This window comes from Chelonoidis abingdonii, chromosome 11, assembly GCF_003597395.2.
Source record: "Chelonoidis abingdonii isolate Lonesome George chromosome 11, CheloAbing_2.0, whole genome shotgun sequence".
NCBI lineage: Eukaryota > Metazoa > Chordata > Testudines > Testudinidae > Chelonoidis > Chelonoidis abingdonii.
The window spans coordinates 20119689-20142327 of record NC_133779.1 but is presented as its reverse complement, the minus strand read 5'-3'; the positions used below and the strand labels follow the sequence as shown (position 1 = coordinate 20142327).

Genomic DNA, 22639 nt, shown 5'->3' with positions numbered 1-22639 from the left:
ATGGCACAACTGCCACCCCACAGTCCCACTGCAGCCACCCCAGACGCCTTCACCCAGCCCAGCTGTTCCTGCCTTATGTCTCCGGGGCAAAAACAGCAGCACCGCGTGGTGGTGGTGGTGGTGAGGGGGGGGGGGGGGGGGGCGGAGCTGCCCTCCAATCCTCCCCAGAATAACCCATCTCCTCACACCCAGCCCGCACAGACCTGGCACCTGGCCCAGCCCCCACCACCCCCCACACCTGCTTTACTGCAGTCCACTGTGAAGGAGTTCTTCTGGCCCACGAAGCCCTTGCTCAGCCCCAGACCCTTGGCCACCACCTTGCTGGCGTCCGAGGCAAACTTGGGGGGCGCCCCCTGCAGCACGGCCACCTCCGCCCGCCCGGCTGAGTCCACGAAGACAGAGGACGTCTCATGCAGGCTGTGGCTGCTCACCAGGCGGGAGCCTGTGAGAGGGAAGATCGGGGTGATTGGGGGCAGTGGGGGGGGATCCCCCACCTCTGGCACCAGGACAGCTGATGCTGTCTGAGTGTGCATAGAGCCTGAGCCCATTGCTCGTGGAGAAGTGAACCTCCCACTGTGGGAGGGGCTTGCAAAAGGCCCGCCCCCAGGGCCCACACCTGTGATCTTGGCCTTGAAGGGGCTGCCAGCGATGTGGTAAGGGCCACCGTACTTGATGGAGATCAGGTAGCTGCCAGGCACCAGGGGCGTGTAGGTCACTTTGTAGCCCTCGGCGCACTCCTGGCAGTCCATCTGCACCTTGGAGGGGCCGTCGATGGTCACGGCCAGGGCCCCGGGCCCCGCGTTGGTCGTGTTCACCACGAACTCCGCCGGGCTGCCTGCAATTGTCACGTGTCAATACTGGTGCCCCTCCCTCCTGACCCGCAGGCCCCCCCGGCCCAGCCATTGCCCCTCACTCCTGACCCACAACCCCCACTGGTGGTGCCCCTCCCTCCCAACCCGCAGTCCCCCCCAGGCCGGCCATGGCCCCTCCCTCCCTCCTGACCCGCAGCCCCCACCGGTGGTGCCCCTCGTTCCCGGCTGCAGCCCATACCGGTGGTGCCCCCCTCTAGGCCCTTGCCGTATGCAGACACCAGGCCTGGGTCGCCTGCCTGGCCCGGCTCCCCAACGCGGATCTTGAAGGGGCTGCCGGGGATGTGGGTGCTGTTGAACTTGACGTCGATGGAGTAGACGCCGTTCTCCCGCGGGATGAAGCGCACGGCGTATTTATCTGGGGGGAGGGGCGGCATTAGGGGGAGCATTGGGGTCCTGCCCCCCCAGCAGCCCTGGGGCAGGAGCAGCAGCTTGTTCAGTGGGGAGGGGCTGGCAATTAAAGAGGGTGGGGAAGGGGCTGGGAGCCCAGACTCCTGGGTTCTCTCTCCGGCTCTGGGAGAGGAGTCGGGGCTGGTGGTTAGAGCAGGGGGGGCTGGGAGCCAGGACTCCTGGGTTCTCTCCCCGGCTCTGGGAGGGGAGTGCGGGCTGGTGGTTAGAGCAGGGGGGGCTGGGAGCCAGGACTCCTGGGTTCTCTCCCCAGCTCTGGGAGGAGAGTGGGGGCTGGTGGTTAGAGCAGGGGAGGCTGGCAGCCAGGACTCCTGGGTTCTCCGCCCCCTGCCTGCCCCAGCCGAGGGTCCAGGCCTCGCTCCAGGAGGCGGCCTCACCTTCATCAATCTCGGTGACGTGACATTCCTCCAGCGCGCCCGAGGGGCTGTGCACCTTGGCGTCCAGCGCCCCCTTGGCGCCGTTCAGGCTGACTGCAAAGGAAGCTGGCTGGTTGGCCTTGAGGCCTGACTCCTGGAAGCACAGCAGAGCGTTAGCGGGACCAGGGGGCAGGGTGGGGCAGTGAGAGACCAGGGGGTCACCTCAGCCCAGCTGTGTCACTTACCTTCCTGGGTCCGGCTGCTTAAAGAGGGAGAGCTGGGAGCGCGGGCTGGCGTTGGGCTGGGCCCGGGCCCGAAGGGCAGCCTCAGGCTATGGAGGCAGAGGGAGCAGAGTCCCAGCAGCCCGCGGCGGGGGGGAGGGGGGCAGCTCTCTCTCTTTAAGCAACACCTGGCCTGGGCGTTGTTGGGGTCTGTTAAGAGCCTTTAAAAGAGACACGAGAGAAAACCGCGGTGCCCCAGGGGGATTTGGGGGCACCCTGCTGTCCTGGGCCGGCACAGGATCCCAACCCCACTCCCCGGCGGCTGCACTACCCCCCACCCCAGCCCTCGAGCACATGGCCCCTTCAACCCCACAGCCCCCAGCTTCCTCTTGATGCCAGAGGGGGGCAGACAGGTTACAGCCCCGGATGGGGCCTCCGCTCCCTCCCTGTGCCCCCTACACACACTGTGGGGCAAGGGGGTTACATGGCCAGCGACAAGGAGTGGGCAGCACGTCTGGGGAGGGAAGCTCCGTCCCGAGGGACCTGTGGTCACAGCCAGCTCACTGCAAGCTCCTCACCCACGGAGAGGTTGGGGGACCCCAAAGGAGGTGGGGGGGGGGGCTGTTTTACCAGGAAAGATCAAAGGCCTGGCCTGCTGTATTGAGAGGTCGAGCAGCCGGGGGTCCCGAGGGGCAGGACGAGCTGCCGGGGGTGTGACGTTATTGATATAATCTGGGACCATATAGAACATGGTTGCAGCCAAGGTCTATGCAAGATTCAGTGCCAAAGGGGGTGAGCTGCGGTGCCTAGGCCAGGTTGTGGGGTGCTGGGTAGGATTGTCCTGTCTGGGTGCACGTGTCATTTTGTATGAAGTTGTGAATATCGGCTCTGCCCTGTCTGTCCTTCAAACGCGGGCTGTGCCTCGGGGTGACACCCCAGACGAGTTGGGGTCAGCTCGGCCCGGCCGGCTTGGGGGCCCGTTACAGCCCATCAGCTACAACTGACCCATGGCGAGGAGGCAGATCCGCCTTGTGACTCGGCCAAGTGCAGGGCCTGGCCCATGTGACCCCAGGCTCCACCTTGCGGTAATTTTCCACAGGAAGGACAGAGAGGTTCTTACACCTGGAAAAGCCTAGAAAAGGCCGAGGCCTCGTCTCCACCTCGTCCTCAATCCTGCCCCAGAGCTCTGGGGACTTTGCTACGAACTGAAGCTCTGAACAAAGGACTGAACTGAAAGCTACTGAACAAAGGACTGAAACGAACGCCGTGCCATGCGGGCGGATGTTCCATGAGAGATCGGGCATTATGAAACCTCCCATTCATAGGATACAAGCCTGACCCAAGGAACTTGCGGATCAACTCGTGGTTGTCAACGGTGATCCCAAAAACTCACATGTCAACCAATCTACTAGCTCCCGCTATGGATCTATCCCCTTTTATGAACTTAAACGGCATTCCGACTAGTAGAATTCCTAGAGGGTTGGCACCAGCGGGATTGGGGGTAAGTATCTTGAACGTGTGATAGTGACCTGGTTACACTCATGGGGCCATGAGATTCTCTGGGATCGAGAGAACCTTGGCTTTACTGGGACCGTGTTGTGCGTTTCAAATTAACCCAACTTCTCAATACCCGCCCATTATGCCGAGTGGCGCAGGTGGGGATACCTGGGAAACTGGAGTGGGTCCTGGAGGGAATCGTGTTGTGTGACTTGTGGTGTCTGGGGGGGGGGGACTGGGAGGGGGGGGATGACTTAGGTCACTCGGTCTGGCTTAGCTTTGTTTGCCTTTTAGACGGTGGTAGAAAACTGGCCGGCCATAGGGCTTGTTTAGTATGTCCGGCATTTTTCTATTTCTGGTTCAATTGGGTCGCTGCTTTGGTTTGCCTTAGAGGTGGAAAAACCCAGGCCTAGGGCTGTAATTGCCCTGTTTAAGCAATTGGTCCTGAATTGGCACCTCAGTTGGGTCCTGCCAGAACCGCATCATCACAGGGGGGCCCATGGGGCAGGGCGAGCTGCCAGGGGGCCTCAAGGTGCCCCAGGGGGCACGGCCCTACCAGCACAGGCTGGGCTGGAGACGGGAATTCAGGGAGTTCCACACGTGGCCCTTCGGCGCGGCTGGAGTCTCCGTCCCTGGGACAGGAGCTGACAGCTGCTCTCGGGCTGGTCATGCAAGGGGGGTATGGCTGTGGGGCTGGCATGGTCAGATACATTCCGCCCCATGGTGCAGATGGGAGGGAGTGGGGGGAAGACAATCCTGTGGTGACAAGACCCACTGAGCCCCCCCTGCAGAGTAACAGCACCCCCCACGGGAACAGCGAGCAGCCCCTCTCTCTGCATGTGCTGGGGCAGAGGCCCCAGCTGTGGGTCAGGCCCCTACCAAGCAGACAGGGGTGGGTCCAGCCAGCCACATTCACCCCCAGCTTGACGGGACCTGCCCCTGTGATCGTGCAGGGTGGTCAGGGGGCCTGCTAGCTCTGTGAATGCTGAGGATAGGGGTGCGGCTGGGGGGCTGCCCCCCAGGCAGTAGCAACATGTCACTCCCCAGCAGCCGCCCCCAGGGCCGTGCCGGCAGCAGGAGGGCGGGGGCCCAGCGGTTTCTCCAGTGCCTCACCTGAAGGCTGGTAACAGTCAGGCGCCGGGCGTCATGGCAGGGGGCTGCCGCCAGCACCACGAAGGGGCTTTCAGGAATGTGCTCCTCGTTGAACTTCACCGACACCTCGTAGTCACCTGGGGGGAGAGGGAGGTTAGCGCCACCCCCTGCCAGTCCCCCAACCCCATTGCCAGTCCCCTGTCAGTCAGTCTCCAAGCCCCACTGCCGGCCCCCCAGCCCACCTTGTAGCCACCTGGGGGATAGTGGGGAGTTAGCACCGCCCAGCCCCACTGCCAGCCCTCCACATAGTCAACTGGGTGGTTCTCTGCCCCCAGGTCGACGTCAGAGCTGGTCCAGCCGCCCCGCAGGCCCCCCCCCGTACCGGGCTCCTGGACGATGTAGGCCACGCCGCAGGACCCGTCTTTCCTGTCCTCGAAGGCGATCTCAGCCTTGCTGGGCCCTTCGACGGCTATGGAGAGACCCCCGGCGCCTGCCTCCCGCGTCCAGATGCTGAACTCGGCTGCAGGAGGGAGACACTGTTACCCAGGCTGCTGGGCAGGCCCCTGGGCCCCTCCAGCACCAGCCTCCAGCACCCGCTTACCTGGCACGCCGGCCTCGGCCCGCTCAAGGCCAGGGCCCCCCGCCCGCACCTTGTGGGCGCCGCCCTCGCCCAGCGGCCCAACAGTGAACTGGAAGGGGCTACCAGGAACATGCTGTCCCTTGTACTTGACGCTGACCGAGTGCACCCCCGTCTCGGTGGGCACGAACCGGACGCAATAGGTGCTGTTCTCCGCCTCCAGCACCTCAGCCGCCAGCCGCTGCCCCGAGGGGCCCGTCACTTGGGCTGTCATGTCCGCCAGGCTGATCTCTGGGGGGAGAGGGGGGGGTCAGAAGCCCCATACGCCTCTGGACCCACCAGCCCCCCAAACACAAGCCCCCCTGTCCCTGCTCACCTGGAATCTTGAGACTGAGGTCGCAGGCGCTGCCCACGTTGGCCACAGGGGGGGCACGGCGGCGCCGGGTGATGCTCTCCTTCACCCGTCCCTCGCCTGTCACCTTCACTGAGAAGGGGCTCCCTGGGGGGTGAGGGAGGGGTCAGGCAGGGCCACAGACAGCCAGCGCCCCATGGCATTTCCTGGGGTCACCCATGCCCCCTACAGGGCCTAACACCCCCTCTACCACGCAGCCTTGCAGCTGGACCCCCGGGGTCGCTCTGACCATGTATCGCTGGGGAAGGTGGTCTGGCCTGTTGGGGCAGAGCTCCGCGCTGGGCTCCTCACCTGGCACGTGCTGGTCAGCGAATTTGATGGATATGATGTAGTTGCCAGGCTCCGTGGGGCAATAGGTGACGCGGCAAGTCCCGTCCTCCAGGTCTTCTGTGTTGATATCCACCTTGCTGGGGCCCTCGATGGACAAGCTGAGCCCGCCGTAGCCTGGGGGCACAGGAGGGAGTGTGGGGGGGGGTGCAGGCCATCCAAGCATCCCCCCCTCGCAGAAAACCCATGAGTCCTGCCTCCAAGCCCCCTGCTCTCACTCACCAGGCCTCCCTCCCCTCCCAGAGCAAGGAGAGAACATAAGAACCGCCCTACTGGGTCAGAGCAAAGGTCCATCTTGCCCACTATCCTGCCTTCTTACAGCCAATGCCAGGTGCCCCAGAGGGAATTAACAGAACAGGGAATCAAGTGACCCATCCCCTGTTGCCCATTCCCAGCTCCTGGCAACAGAGGCTCCGGACACCATCCCTGCTCGTCCTGGCCAATAGCCATTGATGAAACTATCCTCCATGACCTTCTCTAGTTCTTTTTTGAGCCCTGTTATAGTCTTGGCCTTCACAACATCCCATGGCGAGGAGTTCCACAGGTTGGCTGTGCGTTATGAGAAGAAAAACCACTTCCTTTTGTTTGTTTTAAACCTGCTGCCTATTCATGTCATTTGGTGACCTCTAGTTCTTGTGTTAGGAGAAGTAGAAACAACACTTACTTACTGTCTCTACCCCAGTCATGATTTTATAGACCTCTGTCATATCCCCCCTTAGTCATCTCATTTCCAAGCTGAAAAGTCCCAGGTTTATTAAATCTCCCCTCATATGGAAGCCGTTCAATACCCCTAATAATTGTTGTTGCCCTTTTCTGAACCTTTTCCAATTCCAATATCTCTTGATTGAGATGGGGTGACCACATCTGCACGCAGTATTCAAGATGTGGGTGGACCAGGGATTTATAGAGAGACAACATGATACTTTCTGTCCTATTATCTATCCCTTTCTTAATTATTCCCAACGTTCTGTTTGCTTTTTTGCCTGCTGGTGCTCATTGAGTGGATGTGTTCAGAGAACTCCACAAGGACTCCAAGATCTTTCTTGAGTGGTAACAGCTAATTTAGTCCCCATCATTTTATATGTAGAGTTGGGATGGTGTTTTCCAATGTGCATCACTTTGCAATTATCATCACTGAATTTCATCTGCCATTTTGTTGCTCAGTCACCCAGTTTTTGTAGCTCTTCACAGTCTGCCTGGGACTCAACTATCTTGAGTAGTTTTGTATCGTCTGCAAGTTTTGCCACCTCACTGTTTACCCCTTTTTCCAGATCATTTATGAACATGTTGAATAGAACTGGACCCAGTACAGACCCCTGGGGGGACACCACTATTCACCTCCCTCCGTTCTGAAAACTGACCATTTATTCCTACCCTTTGTTTCCTGTCTTTTAACCAGTTACTGATCCATGAAAGGACCTTCCCTCATATCCTGCGGCAGCTTATTTTGCGTAAGAGCCTTTGGGGAGGGACCTTGTCAAAGGTTTCTGGAAATCTAAGTACACTATGTTCACTGGATTCCCCTTGTCCACATGCTTGTTGACCCCCTCAAAGAATTCAGTAGATTGGGGAGGCGTGATTTCCCTTTTCTAAAACCATGTTGACTCTTCCTCAAGAAATTCTGTTCATCTGACTGTCTGACAATATTGTTCTCTACTATAGTTTCAACGAATTTGCCCAGTACTGAAGTCAGGCTTACAGACCTGTAATTGCCAGGATCACCTCTGGAGTCCTTTTTAAAACTTGGCATCACCTTAGCTATCCTCCAGTCACCTGGTACAGAAGCTGATTTATATGATAAGTTACAAACCACAGTTAGTAGTTCTGCAATTTCACATTTGAGTGCCCTCAGAACTCTTGGGGGAATGCCATCTGGTCCTGGTGACTTACTGGTGCTTAACTGATCAATTTGTTCCAAAACCTCCTCTAATGACACCTCAGTCTGGGACAGTTCCTCAGATCTGTCAGCTAAAAAGAACCCAGGAGTCCTGGCTCCCACCCCCCCCGCCCCCGTTCTAACCCATCAGACCCTCCTCCCCTCCCAGAGCTGGGAGAGAACCCAAGCATCCTGTGGCCGCACCTGCATCCCGGGTGTCGATGAGAAACTCAGCCGGCTCAAAGGTGCGCCCCTCGCTGAGGCCAGGCCCCGAGACGCGGACCCGGCTGGCGTCACCGATCTCTGACTGGCTGATGGTCACCGTGATGGGGCTGTTGGGAACATGTTGCCCGTTCCGCTTGATGTTCACCAGGTGCTCGCCCACCTCCTTGGGCACAAACGAGATACCTGGGGGAAGTCAGTAGTGATGGGCACCGGCAGGGCTGGGCTAGCAGGGGCTGCGGGTCGGGAGTGAGGGGCCCTGGCAGAGCTCTGGGGGAGCCCAGGGCTGGGCTAGCAGGGGCTGCGGGTCGGGAGTGAGGGGCATTGGCAGAGCCGGAGGGCACTGGCCCGGGGGCGGGGGACTCACCCACATGGCCATTGCGCAGGCGCTTAAGCTGGCAGGGCTCCTCGCGCCCTGACGGGGGGGTGACGGTTGCTGTCAACTGGCTCAGATCCGTCTCCGCGATGTCCAGGGGGATGTCAGCCGAGGACCCGACCTTCAGCTGGGACATTCGCAGCGTGTCGTCGCCTGGGGGTGGGGGTGGGGTGCATGAGCCGAGGGGAGCCCCAGCCTCTCTGTCCACCCTCCCCCCAACTCCAGCCGCCAAGCCCCTCCCGGGGACCCCGCTGACCGGTGATGCGGGCAGTGAAGGGGCTGCCTGCGATGTGCTTCTCGTTGTATTTCACCACGATGCTGTAGTCACCGGGCAACACTGGCAGGTAGGAGACGCTGCAGGTGCCGTCCTGGTTGTCGGTGCAGCTGATCTCAGCCTTGGAGGGGCCCTCAACCGCCAGGGACAGCCCACCTGAGGGGGGAGGGGTCAGCACGGCTGTGAGACCCCACAAGGCCCAGCTCCCGCCCCCAACCTGGCACCCTCAGGGGAACTGACAGGTCAGGACCTCCCAGCCCCCCCGCTCTAACCATCAGCCCCCACTGCCCTTCCGTAGCCAGGGAGGGAACCCAGGCATCCTGGCTCCCAGCCCCCGCCATGCCCTCGCTCTAACCACCAGCCCCCACTGCCCTTCCATAGCCAGGGAGGGAACCCAGGCATCCTGGCTCCCAGCCCCCGCCATGCCCCCGCTCTAACCATCAGCCCCCACTGCCCTTCCATAGCCAGGGAGGGAACCCAGGCATCCTGGCTCCCAGCCCCCGCCCTAACCACCAGCCCCCACTGCCCTTCCGTAGCCGGGGAGGGAACCCAGGCGTCCTGGCTCCCAGCCCCCCGCTCTAACTGCCAGACTCCACTCCCCTCCTGGTTTCTCCCCAGCCCCCTCCCTCCACCCCCCCCAAAGCCGGGGAGGGAACCCAGGCGTTCGGCCGCACCTTCGCCCGCATCCTTGGTGTTGACGGTGAAGGTTGCCGGCTTGTTGACTACGCCGTGGATCAGCCCCGGGCCGTAGGCTGTGACGTGCCCACTGTTGACGTAGTCCACGTAGAACTGCAGGGGGCTGCCTAGGGGGCACAGGGGGGTGTCAGAGCCTGCATCGGCCCTTCTCCCCAGCCACGGCCCCCCCAGGCCCCCCCCGGCACCTGGGATGTGCAGGCTGTCACAGCGGATGTCCATCTCATGCAGCCCGGCCTCGGTGGGCGCATATCTCACCGTCACCGTCCCGTCCTTGTTGTCCGTGATGTCGGGCTTGGCCACCTTTCCCGAGGGCATCCGGACCTCACCTGGGGGCAGAGCATGTGTGTGTGTGTGTGGGGGGGGGGGTGTCAGTCCTGGCCCCTGGCTGCCCCCCTGCCCCACAGGGGGACATGGCCCCTCTGGCCCAGTTATACGGGCCTTGAGCCCGGAGCGTGCATGTGTGCGTGCGTGCGTGAGATCCCCTCCCCCTGCAACGCAGCCCTACTGGAGACAGGATGCGACACCCCAATATTCACTCATCATGGAATTCAGATGTTTTGTGCACAGTGCGCCTGGGGAGGGGTCGTTCTAAATGTCTTGATCTGTGACAGCCCGTTGGATCATGTGTGTGTGTGTGGGGGGGGGAGTGTTACTGAAATGGGTGTGTGTGATTGTGGATGGGTGTGTTACTGAAATGCGTGGGTCGGTGTGTGGTGTGTGTGTGGTTGTGGGTGTGTTACTGAAATGTGAGGGTGTGAGGATGTGTGGGGGTATTACTGACGTGGGGGTGTTACTGAAATGTGGGGGGGTTCAACCTCCCAACAAACAGCCTTTCAGGTAGGACAGTAAAGGCCAAACAGCGCCCGTGGATCACTGAGGAGACGCACACACAGCCCAGGTAACCCCAGGGACTGGGACCGATAGAAACCCCTCCGACACAGCCCTGCCCCATGGGAAATGTGGGGAGAAGATAGAAAAGGGGAGAGGAAGTGCTGGCCACCCCCAGGCGAAGGGGTTTTTCTCCTGGGCATGAAAAGCTGGGAAAGCCGCGACAGCTTCTGCCGCAAGAACCAGCCAGGCTGTTTATTGCTCGGGCGGGGCGGGAACCAGCCACACTGTTTATCGCTGGGGGGTGTGGGGGTGGGGAACTGGCCAGTTTCCAGCCCCCTAGTGAGGGGGTTACGCTCACTTTGGGGGGTTGTTTATTCGCGGGCTGAGCTGCTTCCATCTGCTGCTCTCCCCTAGTGTCACTCCTGACCCCCATTCGGGCTGGTCTGTGTAAGGCAGGTGGGAATCGGACCCACCTGGGGGCAGAAAGCTGAGCAGGTCCCTCTCCACGTCGGGGGGGGGGGGGGGGAAACGTCCCGAGCTCATGCTAGGACGTTCCCAGGGCAGTGCCCGATGGGCCCAGCTGGGCAGGTCCTTAGCCGAGCTCCCCAGGCAGAGCTAGTCTCAGCGTGTGCGTGAAGCCGCAGCTGGGGGGTCCCTACCTGTGTCTGCAGGCGAAAGAGCGAGCTCGGGAACAAGAGGGAGCCCAGGCTGGTGGATCAGGGGGCTCAGTGGCGCCCTGGGGGGAACCTGTCACACAGGATGCCAGGCTGGAGGGACCCATAGGGGTGATCCCAGGGGGGCAGGGGACAACCAGGCCGGACGCCAGGTTGATGGACCCAAAGGGCTGCTCTGGCTATATTAGGATCTCCTCTGTTCTTGGGAATCCGGAGGGGTGGGCGGGGACCAGCTGCTGGCGATGGGGAGAGAGTCTGTTCCATGTCAAATGCTGCCTACAGGGGATGCAGCCCCACAGCATCTGTCCCCCCCAGACTTACCCGTGATCTCCCCCTTCTTGATGGTGAACGGAATGACCAGGTCAAACGGCCGCAGCCCGGCCACATCCAGGCCATTGACGCCCATCAGCGGACGGTCTGTGGCCTGTGAAAGACCCCAAGACACCCCCCATACAGAGCAGTGAGCGAGGGCTGCTGTACAGAGAGCTGGGGAGGCCTCCAGATGCTACATGGCCCCTGGAACAGCCCGGAGAGGGGCTTCCACGGCGCCCAGCCGGGAGGATGAGCCCGGCCAGAGTCCCGTGTGCGAGCGAGTTTTGAGTCCAGGGAGATAGGCTGTGCTGTCATTACTTTGTGACCTGCGCGGAGCATCCTGCGTTACGGTGCTGGGCTGCGACACCAGGATGGGGAGGGAGGGGGCAGATCTGGCCCCCCCTGTGCACTCACCAGGACCTGGAAGGGGCTGTTGGGGATGTGCTCGCCCCCGAAGCGGACGCAGATGACGTATTTCCCGGGCTGGGGGGCTGTGTAGAAGATGTCGAAGGTGCCATCCTCATTCTCCACCACGTCCACATCCACCTCGGAGCCGTCGGGCGTGCAGACCGTGCAGGTCACCTTCCCTTTGCCCGCCGCCTTGGTGTCCACAGTGATCACTGTCTCCTCCCCAATCTGGATGGTGGGGCCGATTCCGGCGCCTGGGGGGCGGGAGGGGGGATTGAGAATCTGCCCAAGCCACTCCCCCTCCCCACCCACCACCCCCTCATGCAACTGCAGCAGCTGGAAAAGGAAATCCCCAGTCTGCCCCCAACTTCACCCCCAGCTGGAACTGGCCCCCACGATCAGGGCGCCCCCCGCGCCAGGCGCTGCACAGACCCTCCAGGAGCTGGGGGGGGGGTCCCCAGCCCTACAGATGCCCCCACCAAGCGAGGTTGGGAGCGACACGGATCCCCAAACAGTCTTGGGGGGCCCCCGAGGGGTGCAGCAGAGCCAGCTGCAATCGGGGTCCCCGTCAGGCCACATGCTGCACAGATCTCCTGTCCGGCCCCTATCCAGGTTCACAGCCCCCTTCCCATCCCTGGCAGCGCCCAGCCTGATGGGGCCCCAACCCCAGGCCAGACCTGGCCCATCCCATTGGAGGGGGGCGGTGGGGGGAGCAAACAGCTGAGAACTGGCCAACTTGCGTCATGCAGCCCTCAGGGCGGAGAGCATTAAGCTGGCCATTAAAGCCCCAGCAGCAAAGCAAAGCAGCCCCCTGCCCGCCCCCCAGGCTAACCCGACCCCTCCCCTGGCAAGCAACCTGACAGTTGGAGGGCCTGAGCCTTCAATGCCTTGGGGGGCCAGAGAATCCCCCTCGTGATTCAGGTGGGTCTGCCCGGGGGTGGGGAGGCCACAGGACCTCGCTCAGAGCCGGGGTTTGGTTCCAGCTGAACTTTGAGTGGACAGAAGTTCAGTTTGGGCTCAAAAACTAACGTTTCGAAGCAAAGCTGAGAGCTGCCCTGGCCTCTTGCACCTGACAGGGAAGAGTGTGTGTCCCCCCCACACCCCCGAGACACGGCCCCTCGCACCTGACAGGGAAGAGTGTGTGTCCCCCCCTCCCCAACCCCCGCGACACGCAGCCCCTCGCGCCTGACAGGGAAGAGCCCCCGCCCGCCCCGCCCCGTGAGGTTTGGGAGCTCCGAGTCCAGGGGCCTGGGGGGAACCTCAAAGCGGGCGGCTCGAGTCAGGGTTTGGTTTGCGGTTGAGAGGCGGACTGTCTGCTGGAGAACTGGGTCAAACTTTCGTTCCAGCTCAGCAAATGGAGGCTGCCCCCGGGCTTGCCAGAAAGCCACCCAGTCAGAACTCGAAACAGCCTCTAATTTCATCCTCCAGCCGGAGAAAGCCACCGGGACCCTCCCAGCCAGTCAGCTGGAGGCTCGTTCTCCCGTGAAATGCCCATTTGGAGACAGGTCTGACTCAGTTTCCCCACAGAGAAAAATCAATCTGTGCCTTTAAATGGTCGGCTCCTGGAGCATGTTTGTAAGTCAAGAACTTCGGTTCAAAGCTCCGTGGACACTTTGGAACCCGGGTGGGTGCTAGCAGTCCCATTTCCAGGCCTCCGCGCGGGACACCGAGTAAGGGAACCTCTTGGCTGCTCAGAGCCATGAGGAGACACCCGGCGAGGGCGGCTCAGTCAAACCCGCATGACCACGGAGATGAGTCAGACTCTCGCTCTGCCTCGAGGCAGGATCCCAGCCTGAAGACAGGCCGGGGTGTGTGGGGGAAACAAAACCCCAGCGCTGAGTCAAAGGAGCTGATTTCCTCTGCAGACATTATTTTTCAGCCCAGTCCCGTGGGGTGGGGTGGGGTGGGGCGGGAATCAGTGGTTGAGGAAGCTGCATTTTCCGGTGAACACAGAAGAAGTTTTAAGACAAGCCAGAGACGTCCGAATGCACCTCGAGGCGGTGGCTGGAAGGAAGAAGCAGCCGCTTCGCACCACAAGGGGTCGGTGGCCGCTCCAGCCTGGAAGCAGGGCCCTGCTCTGCTTGTCTGAATCTCTGAGGGGTGCCCTGGAGCTGTGCGAGGGTCCCTCGCGAAGCTCAGCTCCAGAGTCCCAGATCCTGGCGGAGAGGCGTGCCCCGGGCCCCCTTCTCCCACAGAAGCCCCCTTGCCCTGGGGCGCAGGGTGAGACTGCTGGCGTGCGCAGGGCCCCCACGGTGCTGCTGCCAGGAGAGGGGGGTCACCCATCCCTCCTTCCCGAAGCCATGCAGCCCCGGGCCACGCAGCCATGCAGGGAGGGGTGGGTGCAGCGGCTGGCTTACCTAGCCCGTGACCTCCGATCGACACTACGGTGACGGGGCAGAGAAGCGAGGAAATGTCAAGTGAGACACAGATCACACCCCCAGCAGCCCCCCGCCCCCCTGCCGCAGTGGCGGGCCCCACAGGTGGCTGCCGAAGCAGGTGGTGTGTGCCAGCGTGAGGGTGGCGCGGCCCCCCTGCCCGCCCCGTGCCGGCCCCCGAGGTGCTCACCGGTGACGGTGCACTTGCTGGCGTCGCCAGTGGGCAGGGCGCGGATGCGGTAGGGGGAGTAGGGGATCTCGTCCCCGCCATATTTGATGAGGATGGTATAGCGGCCCGTTGTGTCCGGCACGTAGGAGACCGTGTAGGTGCCATCCTGGTTGTCCCGGATCGTGGCCTTCTTGGGCTTCCCCTCGGGGTCCTGGGGGCATCAGGGGGATGAAAACAGAACAGATTCCCCCCTCCCCACCCTCCGGCAGCCCCCTCCCACCCCGCTCACCGTGATCTGCATGGCCAGCAGCCCCTCGCCGCCGACGGGGGGGGGGGGGAATGAACAGAGAACAGACCCCCCCCAAACACCCTCCGGCAGCCCCCTCCCACCCCGCTCACCGTGATCTGCACGGCCAGCAGCCCCTCGCCGGCGTCCTTGGCGTCAATGGTGAACTCCACGGGCAGGCTGGCAGGGACCCCGGTGGTGTTGAGCCCGGGGCCGCTGGCCTTCACTTTGCTGGCGTCGTGCGTGGGCAGAACCTTCACCTTGAAGGGGCTGGAGGAGGTGGTCGGTTCAGTGGCGGCCAGGCGGAGGCCGCACCCCATTGCTCCCCCCTGGAGTGGGGCAAGGTCTCCATGGGATGGCCACCCATCCCCACACCTGGCTCCCTACACCCAGTCCGGCCTGGGCACCCCTGCCCCAACTCCCAGCCCCTTTCCTGGGCATGGTGCCCTGGCCTCACCCCCCATTGATCCCACATGTCCCACCTCCCCCCAGCAGCACACGGCCCATCTGGCTGCACTCAGCCCCCTCACCAGCTCCCCTACCTGCGCGGCACTTCTTGGTCTCCGTAGTGCACGGCGATGCTGTACGGCCCCTCGCGGCTGGGGACGTAGCTCACCGTCTGGGTGCCGTCACTGTTCTCCACTACTTCCACCGGCTCCACCACGCCTGGGGGAGGAAGACGCCGGGGATCAGGGGGTGTGGGCTGGGTCTGAGTTTCCCCTTTTCTTCCCCCTGGTAGCAGCAGGCACTCACCTTTGGGGCCTTGCACCTTGACCTGCAGGGGGGCCACGCCTGCCTGGCTGGTGTCGACGGAGAAGGTCTGGGGCACGCTGGCCCGTACAACTCCTGGCGTCAGTCCTGGCCCCGAGCACAGCACCTTGGACGAGTCCACCACGTCGTGCACTGGCACCTGGAAGGGACTCCCTGCCCGGGGGGAAGAAGGGGAAACTGAGACCCCGTGCCCCCAGCCCTGCCCCCACAGCACCCCCAGCCCCACACGACACCTGCCTGCAGGGCACCCACAGCCCAGGTCCTGTCCTCTTACCCAGACCCACCGCGGGCCAATCCCCACTGACACAGACTGAGCTTTGCCCTCTTACTCAGCCCTCAGTGCCCCATGGCCCAGCCCCACACCCTGCCCCCGTACCTGGCACCTGGTGCCCGCCGTAGGTGACATTCAGGCTGTAGGTGCCGGGTTCGTAGGGGATGTACTCCACCGAGCAGCTGCCATCCTTGTTATCAGTGCAGGACATCTTGGCTTCGGAGGGGCCCTCCACGGCCAGGCCCAGGCCCCCGGTGCCAGCACCCCTGGGTGGAGGACGAGAGAGAAGCACAATGAGGCTCAGCCACTTGGGGCAGAGAACCCGAGCCGGGACCCCTGAGCGGTGCCATGGCCCCCCTTTCCCCTCCGCAGCCCCTCCAAGCCGGGACCCCAGAGCGGTGCCAATGCCCTCCTCCCCACCGTGGTTCCCCCGAGCCGGGATCCCAGAGTGATGCCAACACCGCCCTTCACCCTGCGAGCCAGGACCCCCCAATCGATGCCACGCCCCCGTCCCCCGCCACCCCCCATGTGGTGCCAACAACCCCTCCCTGGCCCCCCAGAGCCAGGACCCCGAGCATGCCCAATGCCCTCCATTCCCGCCACAGGCCAGAAGACCCCCAAGCAGTGCCAATCCCCCCCCCCCCCCCGAGCGGTGCCAACTCCCCCCGGCCCTCACCTGGTCTCCACGGTGAAGCGATTGGGCTGGTTGGTGGTGCCGCTCTGGAGGCCTGGGCCGTGCACTCGGACCCGGGTGGGATCGCAGCCCTCGGTGACAGGCACCCGGAAGGGGCTGTTGGGCACGGGGCTCCCATCGTAGGTCACATCAACTGAGTGGACGCCTGCCAGGGGGTGGGGGAAGAGGGAGGTCAGGGGGGCGGGGCTCCGTCCCCCCCCAGCCCCCTCCCACACCCCGGGCCCCAGCTCACCCTCCTCGTAGGGGGTGTACTCCACACGGTAGGTGCCATCGCCCAGGTCCTGCACAAGAGCCTCGGTCAGGTTCCCCGAGGGGTTCGACACCCGGGTCTTCACGTGGGGTCCCCCGGACACGCCCAGCGCCCGGGCATCCACACAGAACTCGGTCGTGGCCTCCCGGAACACACCTGAACCAGGGGGTCGGGTCAGGCCGCGGGCCAGCCTGCCCCCCAGGAATTAACCCTGCTCCCAAGCCGCCGGACCCCCCCGTCCCCAGTGGGTCTTTGCCCCCCGCCCATCACGTCCACCCCCCTGCATCTGTCCCCCAGCCCCCTGAGCCCGTCAGACCGTCACCTCCCCCGGCCCAGCCCCATGGCTACCCCCACAGCACCCCGTGTCCCACTGACCACCCACGCCAGGCTCATCCCCCTGCAGCCTCCGTCCCCAGTCCCGAGCCCCTGCTCCCCGCTGACCGTCACCATCCACGCCGGGCCCGTAGACCTTGACCCCGGAGGTGTCGAGGGCTGGCTCCACCTGCAGCGTGCTGGGGAAGTGGGGCACGGGCTGCCCGCCGTACTTGATAGTGATGGTGTAGGTGCCGGAGCAGAGTGGGGTGTAGGCGATGGTGTAGGTCCCGTCACCGTTGTCCTGCACCCGCACCTCGGCCTGCGCCCCCCCCTCCGAGATGATCTCAATGGTGAGCTCGGCGCTGCCGGCCCGTGAACAGTCCACGTGGAACTGGCCCGTCTGGCCGGCCGTGGCCCGCTCCAGCCCCGGCCCCGAGCAGGTCACCTTGGAGGGGTCGAAGCGGGGCTGGATGGCCGCCCGGAACGGGGAGCCGGGCACATGGGCGCCCGCAAACAGGATGTTGATGTTGTACTCGCCTGGCTCCGTCGGCAGGTAGGAGACAGAGCAGGTGCCATCCCCATTGTCCAAGCACTCAATTTTGGCCTCGCAGGGACCCTCCACCGTCAGCCCCAGGCCCCCTGTGCCAGCCCCCTTCGTGTCAATGGTGAAAGGGGCAGGTGAGCCAGCCTGGCCGCCCTTCAGCCCTGGCCCATAAGCCTTCACCTGCAGGGAGAGGGTGGGGACAGGGCCCTGAGCTCGCGGGCTACCCGTCCGCCCGAGCCCCGCCCGCTTCGCCAAGGCCCCGCCCCCCACCAGGTACCCATCCGCCCGAGCCCTTGCCACTTCGTCAAGGCCCCGCCGGGTACCCATCTGCCCGAGCCCCGCCCACTTCACCAGGGCTCCACCCCTCGCCAGGTACCCGTCCGCCTGAGCCCCGCCCGTTTCACCAAGGCCCCGCCCCCTTCTGGGTACCCGTCCGCCCGAGCCCCTCCCGCCTCGCCAAGGCCCTGCCCCTCCCCGGGTACCCGTCCAGCCGAGCCCCACCTGCTTTGCCAAGGCCCCGCCCCCCACCAGGTACCCATCCGCCCGAGCCCCGCCCGCTTCGCCAAGGCCCCGCCGGGTACCCATCAGCCCAAGCCCCGCCCACTTCGCCAGGGCTCCACCCCTCGCCAGGTACCCATCCACCCGAGCCCCGCCCGCTTTGCCAAGGCCCCACCCCCCCGCTGGGTACCCATCCGCCTGAGCCCTGCCTGCTTCATCAAGGCCCCACCCCTCGCTGGGTACCCGCCCACCAAAGCACCAGCCCCCTCCCGCCTCGCCAAGGCCCTGCCCCTCCCCGGGTACCCGTCCAGCCGAGCACCAGCCCCTGCCTGCCTCACCAAGGCCTCACCTGCCTTGCTAAGGTCACACGCCATGCCCATCTCACCAGGTAACCATCTGCCCCAGCATGGACCCCCACCCACCTCCCCCCGGCCTCTCTCTTTGGGCAGGGGAAGGACTCTAGCCCCCCCAGCAAGTGGGCCTGGGGTGTCCCACCTCCCAGGTCCCCCCTGGCAGGGCTGCCCATGGGGAGGGTAGCAGGGAACACTCACCTTGGAGGGGTTGGTGGGGGGCATCGCCTCTATGGGGAAGGGGCTGCCGGGCACGGGGGCTCCATCGTAGGTCACCTGCACCTCGTAGGGCCCCTCCTCGCGGGGAATGAATTTCACCACATTGTTGTCAAGGCTCAGGCCTGGCTCCACCTTGCAGGGCACCGGCTTGCCCGCCGGCCCCGTGATCTGAGCAGCCACCTTGCCCTGCCCGCCGGCCCCTTTGGACTTGACCGTGAACTCCTGGTCCTTGCCCGCCTCAACCTCTGCACAGAGAGATAGAGCCATAAGTCCGGACCCAGGCACGTCCGCCAGCCCCCTCCCCATGGCCGGGCCCCATCTGCCCCACCATGGACCCCCACCCTGCCTGCTGTCCAATGTTGCCCCTCCATATAGGAGCCAGGTTTTCCCAGCCTCCCTGTGTTGAAGTGGGGGGCGTTTCTTGTGTTTTCTGTGTATTCCAGTGAGTCACATGCAGAGGGGGTGGGAGTCAGTGTCCCTGGTTGTTACTGGTTTAACGAGGGGAAGGGAGAGAGAGAGTTTGTTGGGGGACAGGACCAGAGAGGGAACTTGGGACCCCGGCCGATGGCCTGGAGGATGGAGACCCCAGCGACCCGGAGGCCCAGCTCAGGAGTCGCAGCCGGTTCTGGCCAATTAGGGACAATGGGCTATGGGGAGAGGACCCCGGGGACCTGACCAGCCTGCTCCAGCCAGAGGGGCCAGCGGGGGGCTGAGAGGAGAGGAGACCCAGGCCTTCTGGTTTTAGGAGCTTGTTTACCTGGAGAGAAGACAATGGACAGAGGGGACTTGGGGATATCAGATGTCCAGCTGGGAAGCAGGGGGGCTCGGGGCTGGAGGGGGGGCTCTGCCTGCTCCCTGGCTGCAGGGGGACTAGGATGTGCTGGGCTGAGGGAGGCTGAGAGGTTCCTGTGCTGTGTTCAACTCTCAATAAACCTTCCTGTTTTATGCTGGCTGAGAGTCACTCCGGGCTAGTGACCCGGGGGGCGGGGGTGGAGGCCCGGGGGGCCCAGAACCAGGGGACTCCCTGGGGGGGCCCACAGCAGAGACAGATGTGCTAAGACTCAGAGAGGTGCGACTCCAGGAGGTGGAGAGGCCTGATCTCGAGAGAGAGTGGACCCCCGAGAAGGGCTGTAGCACTGAAAGGGGCACCCCCCATGGACCGCACAGGGCCAAGAGTGGGCACAATCTGTGAGTCTGTGACCCCACCCACCAGCACCGCGCTCGCCCCCTTAGCTGCACCCAGGCATGGGGCAGGTTCGACCCCCAGCTCCCCAAGTGCTGGTTGTGTCCCCTTAGCTGCGACAGGAGGCCCAGCCCTCCCCACGCAGATACGCACTGTCAGCCAGGCCAGTGATCTTGATCTTGCTGAGGTCCAGGCTGGGGGCCACGCCCACGCTGAAGGGACTTTTGAGGATGTGGTCTCCGCCGTAGGTGACTGCCACACCCAGGTTACCCTGTGTGATGAAGCGGGAAGGTTTGTATCGTTTTCTCTGAAAACTGTGTGCATGCCTCAGTTTCTACATGTTACTCAAGTCTCTCAGTGGTGGGACAAAGGTGTGTGACCATCGCAGCAACCCCTAGAGCACAGATGTGACTGCGACAGGCACGGACCATGGCTGGCCACTGATGGCCAGGGCATCTCTTCCGTGCTATGTTGGTAGCAAGCCCCTGCAGGCTAGAGATGAGGGGGCACAGCGGGTCCCTCACCCCCAGAGGGAGCAGAGACCAGAACGAGGGGACTCCCTGAGGGGGCCAACGGCAGAGCCAGGCTGCTGGAGGTTTAGACAGGTGCAGTCCGAGGTGCCGGCGGGGCCCAGAGTTTAACCCCCCTGAGAGAGTGCACCCCCGAGAAGGGCCCGTCACACTGAAAGGGGCTCCTCCCAGGGGCCATACGGAGCCCAGCCCCAGGCCTGGGGGGGACTTGCGGGAGGGGCCCTCAGAGAGCCATGCCCTGCCGGCTCGAGGGGCTGGAGCCGGTGCTCCCCTTCATACCTGCTGCACAGGGGTGTATTTCACTGTGTGGGTCCCGTCGTGGTTATCTATCACCTCCAAGTCCCGCACCGCCTCGCCCTTGGCTGGGCCGGTGAACTGCACGTCCAGCGGCGCCCGGCCCCCTGCCTTGGCGTTCACTGTGAAGTGGGTGGGTTTGCCCAGCTCCACGCCTGCCAGGGAGAGCCCATGGGGGTCAGGGAGTGTCCTTGCCCCTCTTCCCTTCCATCCTCCCCCGCTGCCTGCGCCCCCCCGTTCCCCTCCATCCCCCCAGCTGCCTGCACCCCCCCTTTCCCCTCCATCCCCCCATGCTGCCTCATCCCCTGCACCAAGTCAGAATTTTCTCCCTTGCACAGACCAGACCCCTCCCCTCCAAACTCACCGGTCCGGTTCAGTCCAGGCCCTTCGGCCTTGACCTTGCTGGCGTCGTGGGATGGGTCCACCTTGATGCGGATGGGGCTGGTGGGGGTCGCCTAAGGAGGTAGCAGGGAGTCAGAGAAACCTGAACCCCCTCCCACCACTCTGAGCAGGACAGCTCCCCTCTGCAATGAGCCCCACCACCACCCCTAAAACCCCCCCAAGCCCAGGAAGTGGGGAGCCCCCAGCGCTCCCAGAGCAGAGTGTGACGAAGTGGGGTTTTATTCATCTTGTTATGTTGCATGTGAGTCTCTGTCCTACGCTAATAAGATGTGTGCCTCAGTTTCCCTATGTACTGCACCAAAGCTTCGGTGGTGGGAATTGGGTGCAGGTGAGGCTGCCCAGCTGTCTGCAGGTATGTAACTGGAAACCCCGGAGGGGGGTGTGACTAAGTGACACTTTTTGCCCGGAAGCAGGACAAAGAGGAGGAGAAGCAACAGATGTGGTGGAGGTCGGTTGCTGGAAGCTAGGCAGTCGTCTACCTCGGGGACTGGAAGACGTGGGGCCCCAAGTGTCTGGCCCCGGACTCCCAAGATAGGCTTGCCTGAAAATCACCAATTTCTCTTCTACGCTGCGTTCCTGCTAATGAATACATCACTCTGTTCTACGGGCTGGCTGAGCGTCATGTCTGGTGGGGGCAGGGCCCTCTGGCAGCCCCAGGACCCCGCCTGGGAAATTGCTGGGGAAAGCGCACAGTGGGGCAGGAGATGCTGAATGCTCAGAGGTCAGAGCGAGAGACGAGGCTCCCCCAGAGTCCTGACTGGTTTCGACTTGGGAAGTTCCAGAGCATCACCCGGGGACTGTGACACAGAGCCTGCCCCATAGGAGCGAGTGATGAAAAAACGGTAGGATGGCGCCCCGGCACCCCCACCCCCACCCCCACCGGATTATCTCCCTCCTCACATTGCACCCTTCCCACCCCTGCTCCTCCCAAGGCCGTTCCCCCAAAATATGGGCAGGATGCGATGAGCGGAAAGCACCAGCATTTTGGTGCCCCCCCCCCCCCGCTTTCCCCCTGGCAGACCTGGTCAGCGAAGAGCACCATGATGGTGTAGGTGCCAGGCCCGCGGGGCGTGTAGCGCACGGTGAACGTGTCGTTGTCGTTGCGGATGATGTCGAAGTCGATGTCGGCCTCAGCCGGCCCCACCACGCCTGGGGCGCACTTGATCCCGATGCTCACATCACCTGGGCGGCAGCGGCGGCGGGGGGGGGACCCAGCAGAGCCATAAGTTCCCCACAGAGCCCCCCTGCCCTGCCGACCCTCAAATCACTAACCCACCCCTCACAAGTCCCCCTGTGTGGGAGGCACGGGGAGACCGTTAGACACCCACCCCCCAGCTCCTGCCCTGCAGCCTGCCCCCAACCCCCACCCATCAGCCCCTTGGCTCACCCCCCCAAAAAGCCTCCTGGCTCTCACCCTGCAGCCTGGCCCCAGGAACCCAGCTCCCCTCCAGCCCCACAAGCCCCGCTTGGCTCTCACCCTGCCCAGCCTCGGCACAGTCCACGGTGAAGTAGGTGGGTTCATGGGCCTTGAGCCCCGTCTTGGCCACGCCAGGGCCGTACACCTTCACCTTGTGGGGGTGGCTGCCGGCCCCCACGTTCACCTGGGGGAAAGGGACAGCTCAGATGGCCCCAGGTGAAGAGCTCGGGGGTGGAGGGCCAGCACCCTGACAGGGAATGGGTCCCAGAAGGCCCCAGCTACAGGGTTCGGGGGGGGGGGGGGGGAAGAAGGGTGCTTGGCATTATAATGCCTATTGCTCCTGTAATACACACAACCCCCCCCACTCCTAACCCCGCCCCCCCACTCCCAGAGCCAGGGACAGAACCCAGGAGTCCTGGCTCCCAGCCGCCCGTCTAACCCACCAGCCCCCACTGCCCTCCCAGAGCCGGGGAGAGAACCCAGGAGTCCTGGCCCCCAGCCCCCCAACTCTAACCCAACAGTCCCCATTGCCCTCCCAGGGCCGGGGAGAGAACCCAGGAGTCCTGGCTCCCAGCCCCCCAACTCTAACCCAACAGTCCCCATTGCCCTCCCAGGGCTGGGGAGAGAACCCAGGAGTCCTGGC

At 63.6% G+C, this 22639-nt stretch overlaps 1 protein-coding gene and 1 long non-coding RNA gene across 3 annotated transcripts in view; one reads left to right on the top strand and one right to left on the bottom strand.

Annotated features, from left to right (window-relative positions):
• The window catches only part of LOC142047515 (uncharacterized), a 329291-nt gene that overhangs the window by 45216 nt on the left and 261436 nt on the right, over positions 1–22639 (top strand). The gene's annotated exons all lie outside the window — the stretch shown is intronic.
• FLNA (filamin A) overlaps positions 1–22639 on the bottom strand; it is a 58884-nt gene that overhangs the window by 687 nt on the left and 35558 nt on the right. Inside the window, exons 15-45 of one of the 2 annotated variants that reach the window (XM_075070796.1) lie at positions 22057–22180; positions 21601–21761; positions 20542–20632; positions 20163–20332; positions 19507–19624; positions 18153–18415; positions 16686–17283; positions 16227–16400; positions 15977–16139; positions 15406–15566; positions 15012–15182; positions 14801–14924; positions 14372–14528; positions 13994–14183; positions 13786–13809; positions 11435–11682; positions 11030–11132; positions 9389–9529; positions 9182–9310; positions 8490–8663; positions 8225–8386; positions 7840–8043; positions 5724–5876; positions 5397–5519; positions 5045–5311; positions 4826–4963; positions 4465–4580; positions 1655–1787; positions 1051–1227; positions 617–835; positions 239–442 (exon numbers count right to left, since the gene is read on the bottom strand). In XM_075070796.1, the coding sequence (XP_074926897.1) occupies positions 239–442; positions 617–835; positions 1051–1227; positions 1655–1787; positions 4465–4580; positions 4826–4963; positions 5045–5311; positions 5397–5519; positions 5724–5876; positions 7840–8043; positions 8225–8386; positions 8490–8663; positions 9182–9310; positions 9389–9529; positions 11030–11132; positions 11435–11682; positions 13786–13809; positions 13994–14183; positions 14372–14528; positions 14801–14924; positions 15012–15182; positions 15406–15566; positions 15977–16139; positions 16227–16400; positions 16686–17283; positions 18153–18415; positions 19507–19624; positions 20163–20332; positions 20542–20632; positions 21601–21761; positions 22057–22180 (5380 nt within the window). The remainder of the gene's footprint in view (positions 1–238; positions 443–616; positions 836–1050; positions 1228–1654; positions 1788–4464; positions 4581–4825; positions 4964–5044; positions 5312–5396; positions 5520–5723; positions 5877–7839; positions 8044–8224; positions 8387–8489; positions 8664–9181; positions 9311–9388; positions 9530–11029; positions 11133–11434; positions 11683–13785; positions 13810–13993; positions 14184–14371; positions 14529–14800; positions 14925–15011; positions 15183–15405; positions 15567–15976; positions 16140–16226; positions 16401–16685; positions 17284–18152; positions 18416–19506; positions 19625–20162; positions 20333–20541; positions 20633–21600; positions 21762–22056; positions 22181–22639) is intronic. The other variant, XM_075070797.1, reaches the window with a different exon arrangement.